Source organism: Salvia splendens, chromosome 4 (genome assembly GCF_004379255.2).
Source record: "Salvia splendens isolate huo1 chromosome 4, SspV2, whole genome shotgun sequence".
Taxonomy (NCBI): domain Eukaryota; kingdom Viridiplantae; phylum Streptophyta; class Magnoliopsida; order Lamiales; family Lamiaceae; genus Salvia; species Salvia splendens.
Window position 1 is genome coordinate 33,941,094 of NC_056035.1, and position 18,082 is coordinate 33,959,175.

Consider the following 18,082-nt stretch of genomic DNA (forward strand, 5'->3'; position numbering starts at 1 on the left):
TGCTTGCCTGTATGTGAAAAATCTTGATAAGGTTCCTGTGTTCTTACTGCTATATGTTGATGATATGCTGATAATGGGACCCGGCCTCAAATCCATCAAGTCTGTGCAAGTTGCTTTATGTGATAACTTTGATATGAAGGATCTTGGTGATGCACAAAAGATCTTGGGTATTAATATCCATAGGAACATAAAGGATTCTGTACTTGTGCTTCATCAAAAATCATATGTGCATAAAATCCTGCATAAGTTTAACATGTCTGCTGCTAAAACTGCTTCTGTGCCTTTAGCTGCTCATTTTCTGTTGAGTAAGGATTTGTGTCCAAAGTCTGAGTCTGATATCAATGCTATGAAAAAGGTTCCTTATGCTAATGCCATAGGTTATGTGATGTACTTAATGGTCAGTACTAGGCCAGATATTGCTTATGTTGTTTCTTGCCTGAGTAGATACATGTCAGACCCTGGACATGTGCACTGGGAAGCCTTGAAATGTCTCTTGAGATATCTGAAACATACTTCTAAGTGTGGTCTGTGTTTTCTAAAGAGTGCTGATGGTATAAATCTATGTGGTTTTGTTGATTCCAATTATGCTAATGATAGGGACAAGAGAAAGTCCACCACTTCTTATGTGTTTACTGTTTGTGGTTCTTGTATAAGTTGGAAGTCTCAATTGCAGCACATAGTAGCCCTGTCCACTACAGAGTCAGAATATATAGCCATCACAGAGGCTATGAAGGAAGCAATTTGGTTAAAGGGAGTTCTTTCTGAACTTAAATTCTTAAAATTTGTTCCTGGTTTATATTCTGATAGCCAGTCTGCTATTCAATTGTGCAAAAATCATGTTTTTCACGACAGAACTAAGCATATATATGTTAGGTTCCATTTCATTAGAGATGTAGTTGAAAAACAAGAAATTATGTTGCATAAAGTGCATACTGATAAAAACCCTGCTGATATGGGCACAAAATGTCTGCCTGCTGATAAACTACTTACTTGCATTAAAAGATTACATTTTGATTGTGGTTAGCATGTGCATGTGCATGTCCCGGGGTGGAAGACCTTGTTGATTCTCTAGATCTTGGTCTACTGAAATCTCAAGGCAAGATAAAGACTTACTTAACTAATAAGTTTTGTCTCTTTGGTGTCTTGTTAGGCAACCTGGTTAGTTCTTGACTAATGAGCTTTGTCTCTTTGGTGTCTTGATTCTAACCTTGTAGGTTGTGATGAAGCAACATGATGACTAAGAATCTCCTCTGTTTACCAAAGGTAGTCCAAGGTGGAGTATGTGGAATTAGGGCTGGCAAATCGTGCGGATTGGGTCGTTATCGGATCAACCTGATAATGACCCAACCCAATAAGCCCTAACCTGAACCCGACCTGTTAAGGAAACTGTAAATCCTAACACGAACCCGACCTGCTACCTTTAAATCCGAACACGACCCGCACACGACACGAATCCGTTATCGACACGATATAATATGGGTTGACACGACACGATAACAACCCGAACCTGATATTACACGATTAAACCTTAATTTTAACCTAATTTACACAATTAAAATTCATTTTATACTATTTAAACCTAATTTATAAGAAATTTAAAAATTAAAGTAATATATTTTTTAAAAATAATAATATTATTTCTTAATGGGTTACCCGTATCCGACCCGCATCCGACCCGAACCCAACCTGAAATTATCGGGTTCTTAATGGGTCAACCCGATAAGGACACGGATCCAATAAGACTTGACCCCAACCCAATAATTTCGTGCGGATTCGTGTCAGATTATCGTGTCGTGTTGAAAATTGTCAGCCCTATGTGGAATTATGGACTAACCTTTTGGGCCTGAGATTATTTCGGCTGGGCCGTGTTAACTGATAGCCCATTCTCTGATGTAATGAGTCCATCTTGACTTGGCCCATTACTTAATGAAGAGTTACCCCGATGGCTGCCACGTGTCACCCTCACTCAGATCTTGGCGCTGAGCCGTTGGATTTGAGGTGTGTTTCTCTTGAGTCTATTTGTGACTCTTTGACTCTACACTCTCTGATTCGAATCACTACTCTCTCTCTCTCTTCGAGCTCTTGCTCCAGCTTTTCTCTAGAAATCTCTCTCTCTCTGAAACTCTGGCCGATTTTCTTCTCCGATTACTCCTTTCTTGGTCTTATAGTGAGGATCGAGTGATATCTCTCAACTCCTAAGTTGATCTGGAGATTTGTGTGAGTTGAACGGTTGAGTTCTTCTCCTTGTTGTTTCTGGGAAGATTATCGGTTGGTCTCTCAGATCCGTGAGTTCTGAGGGTTCTTGAGGCCGTGCGATTGTGTTTCTGAGTGGTTGGTCGTGTGGGGTGGCTTTTGTGTGGTAGCTGTCGGGTAACCCTAGCTCGGGGTTAGGTTCTGTCCACGGTGTCCCCTTGTGACTTGTTGAATAAGACGGAGGAGGTCTTTGGCCCTTGTGAAGTCGTTGTTGCGACCTGAGCCATCCTCTGTTCTTGGTGTTCCAAGTTTCATTGTTTACAGTGTATTCTTGCTTAGATCCGTTTGGGATCTGTTTCTTTTGTTACTAACATGTTTAGTGAGTGTGCAGGTGTATTACTGGGTGGAATCCGGTGCTATTGCAAGCGGTCAAGGCATTGCAATTGATTAGGGTGTCTGTAATACTTGTATCTAGTCACTAGTCAATTCTTGTGTGTAATACTTGATACTGTAATTGGCTTGTGCCTTCTGAGATTAGCCACCTCAGACATTGCCTTATAAAAAGAGGTCCCGGTAATTAGTGAACCTAAGTGATCCGATCCCTACACGATGAGCGGCAATTAGGGGTCCAACGCGTTTGTGGCATATCGACTGCATTGCTGATACAATGTACGCCTGTATTATCATGCCAACATGATTGTCGAAGATGAAGGTGTACAACTGACTAGTTGGGCCAATGACGATAATGAAGTCGGTCCAAGCCACAGCATGGCCACCCCCAACGTACGAAGGGGGGTACCGCACGATGAAGCCGGCCTCCTCCAAGTACATGCCGACATGCGCCAAACGGATGCTCATATTCGACTCCAAAAGGATTTAATTGAAGAGTTGTGGACGCGGAGGACTGCACGACGTTAGTTTTTTTTAATTATGTAATTTTTTTAAATGTACTTTTTTTTTAATTTAAATAAAATTATTAGATTTTCCCGTATCTGTGTCGTAAATTTAAATTCGTATTTTGTGTGATTGTCAATTATTTATTTTATATAATTTTGATTGATGTGGCTAGGCTATTGCTGAGTTATTTGCTTGCCTTGATGATGTGGCAGGAGGAGTTTGTGGCTGAGTTATATCTGAGCTATTCTTATTGTGGATGCCCTAACAAACGAGAATTAATGCATTTTTCTTTCCAAATTTTGTATGCTTCTACTTGGAAGTAGATGCCTTGTATATTTCCATATGGCAAAATAACATTGGTGGGGGCGTACCACGTCACATTGCAACGTGGTATTACTGGGGAATTTTTTATCGATGGCAACAGCCCATACTCTACTTCCCAAATCCCAATACGATTAACAGACAGCTCAGCTCTGACCGCGATCACCACCTCTCTCCGTCTCGGCCGGCGAATTTATCCATCGCCGCCGTTCTCGGAAGTCTCGAGGTTTGTTTTTCACCTCAATACATGTTTTTTGCTTGGTAGGCGGAACAACTGATCTGAATTTTCCCAACTCTTATTTTCTACTGATTTAATTCCTTCGTTTTGCTGGTTGTTGCGTGTGGATAACTCAAAAGGTTGGGATTGAACGATGGCGCTTGATATGGAGTCGTTAGTGGAGGCGACGTCGGGTGCGGTTGGTGCGCTGGTCAGCACCACCATCTTGTATCCGCTCGACACCTGTAAAACTAGGTATCAAGCTGAGAATCGAGCTCATCAACACCAGAGATACAGGTTGCTGATTTTTTCTTTCGATTTCTAGTTTGTTTTCATTTTGAACTTTTTTATAAGTGGGCGATCATGCTCTGAATTATTTGCAGTAGCTATTTCGTTTTAGGTTTTAATAGCAGTATCGAATTCGTTTGATCCTTATGCTGGACCGTTGGTTGACTGTGAGTTCAATCGTAGTAGTAAAAGTAATGTATCCAGAGATTAGAATGGTTGGGAGGAGAATAGATGCAGACTTATTTGTATGCAGACTATATATAGAAAACTTAGAAATTAAAAAAATCGGTTCTTGTTGTGTCCTCCAGGGTCGTTATCTTGATAGAAGAAAATGATGTGTGTGTGGTGGCGGTAAAGGTACAGAAAATGCATATCGACTGTAATTTATTCTCTATCAATTGTGCTTGAGGACGAAAAAGATACAAACACAACATGATAAAACTGGTAAGATAAGATAGTAAAATCACAAACTGGTTGCTTTACAAATATTTTGTTAATTGGTAGCATATGATTAGACTGCTAAGTTACCATCACATGCCTACAACCAATGCTAAAATATATACTAGCAATTTACCAAAGCCAGTGAAGTGGTGATAAAGGAAGTTTTAATGATAGTATTAGTTTTACAAATGCATTTTACATTGGGGATGAATCAATAAAGTACATGTTTAAATGTTTAACTAACAATACTATATATTTAGAGCACGTAGTTTTTCTAAAAGTGTGGAAAGTGAGACTCTGCACATGACAACCAGAATGATTTTGTTGGATTAAATGCATAACCTCAATCAAGAAGATAAACTTTTGACTAATGAAGCTAAATATGGGATATTACTCCTGAGGAATTTCTTGTGTCGGACATTTGGCTCTTGATACTTATGCTTCAATGCTTTCTCTGTGCTGACCAGCAAGAGATGGCAACAAGTGCATGCATCAGCTTCTGATGAAAATGTGCTTCATCTCCTTAGCATTCATAGTCTTGGTGTCTTCTACCACATCATTTTCTTGAGATTGACACATACATGGACATACATAAATGTAACACTTACAAGCACAGAGCTCAGACTATCCCTTGGAGATGCATTGTTGTCTTATATTGTTATCTTAATGTTAGACATGTCACATGTCCTTTTTGATGTCTATCTATTGCTTGCAGATTTGCATCTTTTATTGTGTGGTCTAATTCTGAATTTGCCCATTTTTATAATCTTGTATCTTTGTCTTGTCTATTGTCTGGCTGAACAGTATGATGTAGTAGTAACTAGTTACATAATAGTTTCAGTTATAAAAGGGCAATATGAATTGGTTTTCCTCTGATAACAGGAATATTTCAGATGTTTTTTGGGAAGCAATATCCCAAGGTCAAGTACTGTCATTGTACCAGGGCCTGGGCACGAAGAACCTGCAGTCCTTCATTTCACAGTTTATCTACTTCTATGGGTATAGCTTTTTTAAGAGGCTGTACTTGAGAGAAAGCAAATCTAAATCCATAGGAACTGCTTCTAACTTATTAATTGCTGCTGCTGCTGGTGCATGCACAGCCATAGCGACACAGGCAAGTCTCAGCTTCATTGATATTCAGATTTTATATAGAGTGTTGGCACTAACTGATCTCTGCTATGATGTTTTGTTACTTTAACAGTAGGGTATACTATATTGTAAATGTATGCTACAAAATTGCTGGTGTATTAAGTTTGCACTGAAGTTTAATGTAATGCAAGGCTTAGAAGCTTGTTTCAATGGGTGTTGCTTCTTCAAACTCTTGTATGAACATGCTTGTTGAGGATCAATATGTTCCTATGTTAGCAGCACCTGTCTGAATCCTGCAGTCTATCCCAACATCCTAATTTTAGTTTTACAGCCTCTTGATACAGCATCTTCAAGAATGCAAACAAGTGATTTTGGAAAATCAAAAGGCTTGTGGAAATCTCTCTCAGAGGGCACTTTCAGTGATGCATTTGACGGTCTGGGAATTTCCCTTCTACTTACTGCAAATCCGTCCATACAGGTACCTCTTTTCTTTCTCTTCAAACTGCTACTTTGTAAATATTTGTTAGACAGGCCAAACAGATTCTTATACTAATTGCAATGCCATGCAGTATACAGTATTTGATCAGTTAAAAAATAGGCTTCTAAAGAGTAATGTGAATAAACAAACGGATGAGGTGTTGTCTCCAGAAGCTATTTCTGCTTTCTCTGCTTTTGCTTATGGTGCAGTCTCGAAATGCATTGCTACCTGTTTAACTTATCCAGCTATAAGGTGAATGTCTGTCTTCATTCTTTCCCTTCACATAACACTTTTTAGCCTCCTCCTTGGGGCTTGCAATCGTGAACGTAGAGCTCATCTCGATAATGCACAGGTGTAAAGTGGTGATCCAGTCAGCAAAATCAGATGAGAGTGAAGATGGTAAGCCCCAATCACGACCCCGTAAATCTATCACTGGAACACTTTGTTCCATCTGGGAAAGAGAAGGGATACTCGGCTTCTTCAAAGGGCTGCAGGCACAAATGCTGAAAACAGTCCTGAGCTCAGCACTACTTTTGATGATAAAGGAGAAAGTTACGAAGACCACATGGGTCCTAATGATCGCACTAAGGAGGTTTATGTTGACGAGACCCAACCTAAAGAGTTCTTAAAGAAATCTTGTTGAATCAGTGAGATGTTCACCTTGATAAGTACAATAAACATGAAAAAATGAGACTTTTAGGGATTATAATATATCATAATATTGTCTGAGTGTAATAGATTGAAAATGTCCAAATTCTCAACTTTGATTGATCCTATTTTGTTGTAGTAACATGACAGAATCGATTTTGAATATGATTGAAGGAAAGTTCTTATCTGATGGTGATGGTGTGGACATGAGATTTGCGAGAATATCTATATACCTGTCTTATTTATTGAAGAAGTTAAACTGGAGTATATTCTATAAATCAAATTATAAAGACATTCGGATATCCGTTTTATTTATTGAAGCAATAAAAATATGTTATTTCAGAAAGTAAAAAGAATATGTAAAAGAATAGCATATACCCTACTGATGTTCTTAATTCTGGTCGACAAATATCCCCCTCAACCTCAAACGTGCAATTTGTAGATTAAAATAAACCTCAGATTATTAATACAGTGTTACGATCACAAATTGTAGAAGGAAGATCGCCGGCCGACGCTTCGTGGGAGTTGCCGACGGGATTATGGCAAAGGTTCTCGTGGTTCCTTGTGGACAAGGAACCCTAAGAGGGGGGTATTGTTGCATGCATGATTATAATAAAGTGATCCACATGCATGCAACTTAGGCACGCACAACATGCATGCTGCAATTGTGTTAAGTTGTGACGTGGCATTAGTAAGAGGTAATGGCCGGCCAATGAGAGCGAGGCAATGACGTGTTATGGACCAATGAGAGCGAGGCATGTGGAAGACAACTAAAGCGGGAAGAAAGGCGAGCTAAGATGATGAGTATAAAAGTGTAGTTGCTGCTCTTATTTTGGATTTGTCGTTGATTGTGTAGTGTTAAGCTGTGAGCTTCGGAGCTTAGGTCGTGGACCGAGAGTTCTTCTTCGTTCATTCCTTCTTATCGTGTAATCTTGTTGTTGATTCAATAAAACGTTCTTTCTTTTGATCATTCACGGGTTGAGGCTGCGTTTTATCGTTGAGATCGAGTATGCGAGCTAAGACAGGGAAGTTGCGAAGAAAAATCGTAACAAATGGTATCTAGAGCCAACGTTCCTCGGAAAATGACGTCGGCGACGCGATTGACGGAGGAGGAGGAGATAGAGTTGGAATGGGAGAGTGTATGGGAGAGGATTAAGGACAGGATGGAAGCATCATTCTGCAAAATCAAGCGAGAACAAAAGGCTGATTTCGATGCATTGAAGAAAGCAATTCTAGATCTAAGCATCTCGAGCCAAGGTCGATCGATGGAGACAACGGATGCGAGTTCCGGCAATTGCAAATCACAATTGGAGCTTCCTAAATTCGTCGACGATCGGGATTTTCACAAATCAATTGATGTTGATCGAGCAATTGCTGATGAAGATCTAATGGAGCAACATAGCAGTGAGAGTTATGAAGAAATGGATATAGATTTGAAGATCGGAGTGGAGGATTGCATAAGAGTGTCGACGGAAATTGAGGATATTGAATTTTTGAGGAGTGATACTCAACATGATGAAGTGATTGGTGGTAAGATGGGGAAACAATTTGATATTGAGGTGGAGAGTGCAGCGATGTGGCAACCGAGGCCCATTGTTCATTTTGAGCTGAGATTTGGTGTTGATGCAAGGGCTGTTGAGAGGTTAGATCATGGAACCATGAATGGAATTGAATATGTGCAGCACATTGTTGCATTTTCATGTTACAGAACTTGTTCACAAGCAAAGGAATTTAAGGAAACTGAACGCCTGCCAATTGCTCGACGAAATGCCTCACTGAGAGAGCTTGCTGTCGCCTTGAAGGTGGTGACAAATTTGATGAGGCTGTCAATTCGATTTCCTAAACCTATGGTGAAGATGAAGATTATGAAGTTTGCTAGTATAGTTGGCTATGAAGAAGAGGAAGAAGAAGAGATTAAAATGTCAGCGATCGTGTGTGGCAAGAGGTCCTACTTCGAGGACATCGACGCCGGGGCGTCTTCACCGGCCGCTGCATCGCTGCCAGCTTACAAGAAGCTCCGATGTTCTTCTTCCACGTCGCCGGTTCGGTTCACGTACTCTCCGCCGGTACACACTAGTTCGGTTGATCAGCTCAAGGATTTGTTTCCTGAACTGGAAATCCAGCTTTTAGAGAAAGCTCTGGAAGAGTCTGTCAATGACTTGGATTTGGCTATAAAGAAACTTCATGAGTTTTGTCGTGGACATGTGAATGAGAAGATTGACACAACTGAAGAAAATGCAACCATGGAAAAAGTTGCATCACAAACCAGTGGGGATTCAGTTCCTTTGCAGGAGCCTCAAACTCAAAACAATCTGCCGGCAGATGGTGCAGAATGGGTGGATTTATTTGTGAGGGAGATGATGAGTGCTACTAGTATAGATGATGCAAGATTCCGAGCAGCCAGCATACTGGAGAGTTTGGAGAAATCTATCAGCCCTCGGGCCTGTGCTGAGGCAGCTCAAAACTCTTATAAGGAAAATTTGATGCTGAAGGAACATATCGAGGTTCTTCTCCGGGATAATGCCATCCTCAAACGTGGTGTAGCCATCCAGTACGAGATTCCTAAGCCAACTGTAAAGATGAAACATGAGAGGCTTGGTTCGGAGATTCCTAAGCCAAGTGTAAAATTGAAGGTATGGGAAGGTAAAGCACGAGAAGCTTGGCTCCATGATTCCTTGTGGACAAGGAATCTTAAGGGGGAGGGATTGTTACGATCACAAATTGTAGAAGGAAGATCGCCGGCCGACGCTTCGTGGGAGTTGCCGACGGGATTATGGCAAAGGTTCTCGTGGTTCCTTGTGGACAAGGAACCCTAAGAGGGGGGTATTGTTGCATGCATGATTATAATAAAGTGATCCACATGCATGCAACTTAGGCACGCACAACATGCATGCTGCAATTGTGTTAAGTTGTGACGTGGCATTAGTAAGAGGTAATGGCCGGCCAATGAGAGCGAGGCAATGACGTGTTATGGACCAATGAGAGCGAGGCATGTGGAAGACAACTAAAGCGGGAAGAGAGGCGAGCTAAGATGATGAGTATAAAAGTGTAGTTGCTGCTCTTATTTTGGATTTGTCGTTGATTGTGTAGTGTTAAGCTGTGAGCTTCGGAGCTTAGGTCGTGGACCGAGAGTTCTTCTTCGTTCATTCCTTCTTATCGTGTAATCTTGTTGTTGATTCAATAAAACGTTCTTTCTTTTGATCATTCACGGGTTGAGGCTGCGTTTTATCGTTGAGATCGAGTATGCGAGCTAAGACAGGGAAGTTGCGAAGAAAAATCGTAACATACAGGCTTAGAGAGTTAGAGGGCATTTCATATAAATAAACGAAGCAATCGAGAATATTTGTACTAGTTATACGTAAACTGTACATACACTTAATACGAACTCAACAAAATTAAAATTTCTTTTGGCATGATTCACATGAATACAAAAGAAAAATTGATGGACGCAGTTGAATACTGCATCAATGGCATGCAATCCATGTAAGCAAATTGCACACACTCAGAAAGACTCTTTATTCTTTCTTCATATATACATGAAAACCTGACCTCCCTTGCAGAAACTAGCCTATTAAAATGGCAGTCACTGCCGATGGCTGCGTCGCCCTGTCTGCCACGGGGCAGCTGCACCGCCCCAAGAGATCTTACGCTCGAAGCGGGAGGCTAGTGAAGTTCAGCAATGGAGAGTTTATGGGGCAGAAGCTCAAGTTTGCTCCAGTTCAGCAGAGGAAGAATGACAATGGTATTAGAAGCCATGTCTGCAATTCACTCACAGCTGACTTGGCAGGTGAGGCCAAGGTGAGATTCTTGGTTTTAATGCAAGATGAAACTGTGGATAAAAAATCCTTTTTCTCATCCTTTCTGTATAAATGCCAGCATTCAAGAAATACATGATTACCGAGAAAACGGTTAATGGGACTGATTTATTATAAAGACCCTGATTTTGATGTGGAGAAAAGGGATGCAAGGACTGTTGTCGCCATTATTCTCGGAGGAGGAGCAGGCACCCGTTTGTTCCCACTCACAAAGCGCCGTGCCAAGCCTGCTGTGAGTACACCATTCTGCACCTGACAAATGAGTTCTACAGCATCCATAGTCAAATAGTATTAGTTATGAATTATAATGCATATTTTCAAAACAAGCCACTCTCACAGTCATTTTATAACATAGATGGTTTCTGCTGCTCGATGACAATTTAGGTTCCGATGGGAGGAGCATATAGGCTAATCGATGTGCCAATGAGTAACTGCATCAACAAAGTATATATTCTCACTCAGTTCAACTCGGCATCACTCAACCGGCATCTCGCAAGAGCTTACGATTTTAGAAGCGGTGTCTCATTTGGAGATGGCTATGTTCCCAACACTTTTTTGCACAGGGAAACATGATCACATGTGAAAGAGATGTTTCAGATAAAGAACCACACATGATTTAGTCAAGTATGATACTGATGAGTACTTAGTAAGTCAGGTATTAGCGGCCACTCAAACTCCTGGTCAGGCAGGTAAAAATTGGTTTCAAGGCACTGCAGATGCTGTGCGGCAATTCCACTGGCTTTTTGAGGTATGATGATTCTGCTTTGTAACAATATGTATGTAGTATTAGCATTTCTTCGGATGCAAAGACCATCAACTCCATGTAATGGACAGAAACATATTCATGAGCCTGCAAATGTATGGTATTTATATGAAGATTCGTGTTCCATGCACCACAGGATCCAAGAAGTAAAGATATTGAAGATGTTCTCATTTTATCTACTTGTACAGGATGGACTACATGGACTTTGTTCAGGTAGCTACACAGAAAGATTTAGTGCAAAATGACAGCAGTTCAACTCAATTTTCTCAACAACAAATGAGGTCTATTTATTCACAGCATTAACATTGCATACGATTTTTCATTCTGCAGTCTCACCGCCAAAGTGGGGCAGATATTACTTTATCATCTTTACCTATAGACGAAAGGTATATCACTTTTTTGCAACTTAATAAGTTACTTATTAATTATTTTCAAGAAAAATAAGTACTCCGGTGCTAAGCATTATGTTGCTGCTAGTAAGCAGTTATTCTATAATTGATTTCCTTAGCCAAGCATCCCTGTGATTTACTAGCATTTACTCCATATTTGTGCAAAGAATTTGAGCAAATATAAGTATGATGCATTGCACTAGTAGGTTCTCTGCAACATGGTGTAGGAAAATGTAGAGAATAGAGAAATGATAACATAAACAGAAACAAGTCCGCATTTAGATTTTGAAAGTAAAAAAACAAGAAGGGAAGTAATTAGATCTGAAAAAAGGAAAATCCATAACTGCCAGCTTTGGTGTTTCCTTCTACAAAAACACATATATATTCTATAAGATTCATCTCTTTCCATGATAGCCGCGCCTCAGATTTTGGTTTGATGAAGATTGACGATAAAGGAAGGGTCCTTTCATTCAGTGAAAAACCAAGGGGTAATGAGTTGAAGGCAATGGTAATTGTGGATATAAATACTTATTCCTGTCAACAGTTCTCTAAATTATGGGGGGAAGCAATTACAGTGGTATTTTTCAGGCAGTAGACACAACAGTTCTTGGACTCTCTCAAGAAGAGGCAGAGAAGAAGCCTTATATAGCTTCAATGGGAGTTTATGTCTTCAAGAAGGATATACTTCTCAATCTTTTAAGGTAAGTATAAAACCACTCGAATACAAATATCTGTGTTATCAAATATGTGAAGATTTAGCATTATCAGTTGTTTTGTTTCTTGAGATGGCGTTTCCCAACTGCGAACGATTTTGGATCAGAAATAATCCCTGCATCAGCTAGAGAATTCCACATTCAGGTCTTCTAAAGAATTCTTAACTCAGACAGCAATAATTTCTTCAATAATACAATTCTACAATACATGTTTTTGAATATAAGTTGCACGTTGTTGAACTGTGAAAACTTTATGCAGGCTTATCTATTTAACGACTACTGGGAAGATATTGGGACAATACGTTCCTTTTTTGAAGCAAATCTAGCCCTTACAGAGCATGTAAGGTTTCTGTAGTGCAAAAGTCTACTCTTTTAGATGTCATCGTCACTTAAGCTCTCTTTTTTGGAAGTGGTACGGATGAAGGATATAAACTTTCATGGTACTTTTGTAAATTAACAACGATGTTTTTCTCTTGCATTGCTTTGTCATTTCAGCCACCAAGATTCAGCTTCTATGATGCTACAAAGCCAATCTACACATCTAGAAGAAACTTACCACCATCAAAGATAGATGACAGCAAGGTCACCACACTTTTTGCATGAAAGAGAATCTTAAAATTGCATATCACATCACTTTCAAAAGCCACTGTCTTAACATCTTCAGGAAGTTTATTTTTGTTTTGCAGATTGTTGACTCTATAGTTTCGCATGGTAGTTTCTTGACCAGTTGCTTAGTTGAGCACAGTGTTATTGGTATTCGTTCACGCATAAACTCAAAGGCTCACCTAAAGGTTAAATTTTCCAGCATTGCTATGCTTCTAAATTTCAACACTTCACTGAATAGTCTCCTCACCATCAACACAGAACAGGAATCCAGATCAGCAATACACTAAATGAATTTCTTAAAGTACAACTCATCCTAGTTCTTGGATCTGGTTCTATCCTACAACTCAAGCTCTTGATAATATCTGGTTTTCGCCAATGACCTTGGTTAGACTAGCAGAACTCCTGACAGGCTTCTACTCTGACTCTTACACCACTCTTTATATTCAAGTCAGATAAGAGAGCCTTAGTATAACAACTTTATATATATATAGATAGAGAGAGAGAGAGAGAGAGAGAGAGAGAGAGAAGCAACAGCAGTAGTAGTACAAAGATAAGGGTGCAAGGTGTCATTTTTTATACACCATCTAGACCATATGTAACAATGAGATTACCGAAACCTCGTAGCACTGAAAGATTTTTATATCATATGGAAATTTGAGAACCGATGAAGGTAACATGGATTTGTGCCATATTTTCCCATAGGCAACACCAGAATACAGCAATCAACAGTAGTTAGTAGGCCAGCCAGCCTTTCCAAAATTAACACTGAAGAATAAAAATATGAAGCCGGGGCAAAAAAAGTTACTTGCATATGTAACCTGTTTCAGATTTTGGTTGTCCATATATAAAGTGTTTGTTAAGCTTTGAGGTTATTGCAGGATACGGTGATGCTGGGAGCTGACTTCTATGAGACTGATTCAGAAATTGCCTCTGCCTTATCAAAGGGGAAAGTTCCTGTAGGAATTGGAGAGAATACAAGAATCAAGTACAGTATTTGATTTATGACTTATGATTAAATCCTCATAGGTTCTTTCACATTATTTTCGTTCTCACAATTCTCCATTTGCAGAGAATGCATCATTGACAAGAATGCTAGAATTGGTAAAAACGCCGTCATTGAAAATTCAGAAGTAATTTTCTCTCGGAATACTTACCAGCAGCTACAGACATTCTTTATCAAGCACTCACTACTCTTGATGATTTGCAGGGTGTACAAGAGGCTGACAGAACTTCAGAAGGAATTTACATCCGACCAGGCGTTACTATAATATTGAAAAATGCAATAATCAAAGATGGAACAGTGATATAACCATTTTGATTTCCTTCGGTCCGGGCTGAAAATCCAAATCATGGGAGAATCATGGACTTCTGTCACATACGAAGAGTGCTGAAGCAATTATTTGTCCTCGGAATTCAGATTCTATCAGAGCTACATTTCCATTTTATTTATTTGTTCCTATAATGTAGAATTCAGAATTCTACAATTGTTTCATAGTCACAATTCACAACATGAACGCACTGTGTTTTCTTAGATAACTGAAGGAACTTGATCCTTGTTATCCTTTGAGATATAAATGAGAGGGAAAGAGACAAATGTACACTAGAAACTATAAAAAGAATAGAGTTGTATACAATGTGAGAGTAAAGAGCTATTCCGAAAATAACAATTCTTCACATTGAAATTTTAATTCATTCTCAAATCTCTGCAAGACAAAGCGTTCTTCTGCTGATATAATGCTGGTGACGTAACATTTACTCTCTGAAAAAGGCTTCCTACCTGTCCTTCCTGCCCGATGAAGATAATTAATTGCATCTTTTGGGATAACAAAGTTGTATATATGGGTTGTTTCAGGCAGATCAACTCCTCTACCAGCTATATCTGTTGCAACAAGAAGATAATCTCCTGATTGCTTGAGGTCCTATTTTCAAAATGAAGCAACAAACAGAACAGATAGCAATCAGCACAGGGATTAATCTCAAATATTCTTTCCCTAACTGAGCACGGATGAACTTACAGTTATGGATGTAGCTCGCTGGTTGAAATTGATGTCTTCCTCTAACAGAACTAACTCTAGGCATCCTCCATATGATGTTTTTAGAAACTCAATCTGAAGAGTTGTAGGTGGAGCTTTTCCGGCTTTCTTTGACTTCTCAGACTGCATAGCATGAACAAGATGCAATAACCCCATCATTGACATTAATATCTTCAAAATAAGAGCAATCTATATGATCGATGTGTGTGCATTCTAATTTTACTGCAATAAATAGGAGGTTGAGTAATTTCATCTAGCCTAGATAGTGGACCGTTACTCCGTTACTAAGAACCTTCTTGCAGTACTAAGATTTTATCATTTGATCAGCACAGAGCATATTGAAGATATGAATGCAAACACTGAGTTATTTAAAACGATCAAGTAAAATTCAAGGAAGGCTCAATCTCACAAACATGAGGATTGTGTTCTATATTTTTGGGTAACCATTAACATACCGGTGGAGCTACTTTTGGAAGGTACACACATAAAGTATAAGTACCAGGTGCAGAGATGCAATTTTATTTTGATCACTGTTCAGAAACACCAGATAACATAACATCTATCCATGTTTATCTTGAAAAAAGGCTTCTATAACCATGGTCATGTAACCATGAATCACATGTCATGAAAGACAGCCTTCTTTGGTTCATGCAATGCAATAAATCCTAACCAATCCAAAAGTACTTTATGATATTGATCGACTGTACAATTGACAGGGCTATAAGGCACCAACTTGCTCTCCAACAAAAATGATGGCTGATTGAGGAGCGTCAGACTGTAACAATTGTAGGAGTGTAGAGTACTTCTCTCTGTTACCACATATCTGAATTGACAAAATGAAGACAAAGAACCAATATGTGGTGTCATCAACAATAGATTGCGCATTGCAAGTTAATAAGTTATCATCTCAAATTCTTATTGCTGCATTTTCTCACCACATATCTGTGATATAGGCACGAAGGCATTGGCTCAATTAGATTTACATGGACATGCACAACATTCGCCTGTCATTCAACAAACAACAGATTTAATAACTAGCAGATAGTGACACCATATTCACATATTGACTAGTACTGTATAAGTCTAATTTACTAACCTTGGTCCACTTCTGCTGAATACAGTCATACACAAATCGTCTATGCTGAGGAATAGATGCACTAGCAAATACAGTTTGGCGGCTATTGATTGACGAGTGGATTGTCAAAAGCTTCTTCAAAGAGCTTACCTCCTTAGAAGAATTAAACATAAAATCAACCTACAGATTAAACAATATATTAACCAAAGCACCACATATGTTCGGACATTTAAATGTACAGATGACAGCATACAGAAAGTAAGTTACAAAGAGTTAAACACTCTTGTGCACTTGAATGTTAATTCTTAGGCCCAACTTCGTCCATCAAGTAACTTAAAGTATTAGGACAACACAATGACTTGGGAACTACAACTGAAGCCACCCATGGAATTGTGAAGCCGCAACTCTTTCCAGAAGTTTCTTAGCCAACAGGAAGCCAAAATTAGTTTTTAAACATTTTCTCAAAAATATTGGAATAGCAGCCTAGGGATTGTAGCATATAATTTGGTTTGTAAAAAGAAATGACATTAAACATGGAAATAATTTGGGTACCTCATCAATTACCAACACTCGCAAGGCATCCAACTTAAGAATATGCTTGTCAAGCATCTGGCATAAACTCCTCAAAGTAGCAATTACTATATCAGGGGGTTCCACCTGTTACTATGAAGTTTTGTGATTAGTAGTTGTGGGAGAACACCAGAAGAATCTCGACTTTGAGATGACCCATACAACATCCTTAGTCAACAAAACTCATAACAGAAGTTTGAATTCATTGTCATAAAGATATGAGTATATAGTAACAGGAACGTTAATTACCTTTAACCAACTCTTATGTCTTCTCAATGTTCCACCGTCTAAAAGAGCCATGACTGTAAATGACTTCTGTTCATTCTCAAGTTGCAGAGATTTTGCAGCCAAAGTACGGGCAACTTTTGTGACCTTTTGTTGGAAAGATACAAAAAGCTTTTCATTATCCAGAACTCATTTCATAACACTAAGATCTCTACACAGAAATTACAGAAGGAAGAATCAATTACCTGCATACCGAGTTCTCGTGTGGGTACAACAATCACTGCCTGTACGGATGACCTTTGTGGATTGACAACTGAGAATATCAAAAGTAGGTATGCTAGAGTCTTTCCTGAACCTGTCTAGAGAAACAAAACCAGAAAAGAACAGTTACTTTATCAGTTTTCGTGTGGAATTGTGGAAAAATCAGCTAATGACAAACCATTGCTATCGAGTTTGAGGTTTTAAAACGGACTCTATCTTAATCATGAGAATGGACTCATACATAATGAATTTCCAGAAAAAGATAAGGTCCGCCGGAACCATTCTAGGATCTCATGTCATTTTCATTTTTTGACCTCATTTTTTCTGGAATTTTTTCCCGATTTTAGCTCCCATTTTTGCCACCGCCACAGAATGTAAGCCTCATAGAATTTTCTGAGTGAATATAGAAAAACATGTAAATACATTTAAGCAACACTGGATTGGATTGACCTGAGCATGAATCACACAATCACGGCCGGAAAATAACACCGGAAGCGCCTCATTCTGCACTGGCGTCGGCACTATGTATCCAACCTCCTCCGCCCTGAAAACAATAAATCGAAGCAATTCATCACCGAGAAAGAAAAGAAAGCAAACAAAGTAATCATCGGAATTCAGATAATTAATGTCAGACCGTGAATTTAAACCAACTCGAGGAATTTTCTTACTCCAGACCAATCAAATGTTATCCTATATCAACTCAACCTAGCTTCAAAATCCATAAACGTTCATTTTCCACACGAAACATAACTGAAAAAGAAAAAAAAAGCTTGCCTCCGGAGCACGAGATCGGGCACGTGACCTTCACACAGTTCAAGCAGCGTTGAGCAGGTATTGCTGGTTTCCACAGAGGAATTGACAGAAGCGGATAGCGAAAGACAGTTTGACATACGATTTCTGCGGTAAGATAGCAATGAGCTCTTGCGATAAGGAGGGGCAAACGAATGAGAGAGCAGCTTCATTGGGGATGTCCATGATAAGGGGTGCGTATGAGTTGCAAAGGAAGACGCCATGTAAATTACTGCTTCAGTGACAACTGAGAACGGATTGAGAGTGGAAA

The 18,082-nt window shown here is 39.3% G+C and overlaps 2 protein-coding genes and 1 pseudogene across 2 annotated transcripts; 2 read left to right on the forward strand and 1 right to left on the reverse strand.

Moving 5' to 3' along the window:
- The first annotated feature begins 3,496 nt into the window (after window positions 1-3,496).
- LOC121801653 (peroxisomal adenine nucleotide carrier 1-like) lies at window positions 3,497-6,762 on the forward strand. Its single transcript, XM_042201190.1, has 6 exons — window positions 3,497-3,637; window positions 3,769-3,925; window positions 5,240-5,471; window positions 5,778-5,924; window positions 6,016-6,176; window positions 6,277-6,762. The coding sequence occupies exons 2-6, from the start codon at window positions 3,783-3,785 to the stop codon at window positions 6,551-6,553; spliced, it is 960 nt and encodes a 319-aa protein (XP_042057124.1). The 5' UTR covers window positions 3,497-3,637; window positions 3,769-3,782; the 3' UTR covers window positions 6,554-6,762.
- Window positions 6,763-10,148: 3,386 nt separating this feature from the next.
- On the forward strand, window positions 10,149-14,294 carry LOC121799574 (annotated as a pseudogene).
- Window positions 14,295-14,433: 139 nt separating this feature from the next.
- On the reverse strand, window positions 14,434-18,067 carry LOC121799571 (DEAD-box ATP-dependent RNA helicase 58, chloroplastic-like). Its single transcript, XM_042198977.1, has 10 exons — window positions 17,797-18,067; window positions 17,473-17,566; window positions 17,007-17,120; window positions 16,786-16,908; window positions 16,519-16,623; window positions 15,988-16,146; window positions 15,827-15,895; window positions 15,625-15,714; window positions 14,874-15,014; window positions 14,434-14,777 (listed from the first exon to the last, which is right to left on the reverse strand). Exons 1-10 carry the CDS (start codon window positions 18,033-18,035, stop codon window positions 14,508-14,510), a joined length of 1,404 nt encoding a protein of 467 aa, XP_042054911.1. The 5' UTR covers window positions 18,036-18,067; the 3' UTR covers window positions 14,434-14,507.
- Window positions 18,068-18,082: the final 15 nt, after the last annotated feature.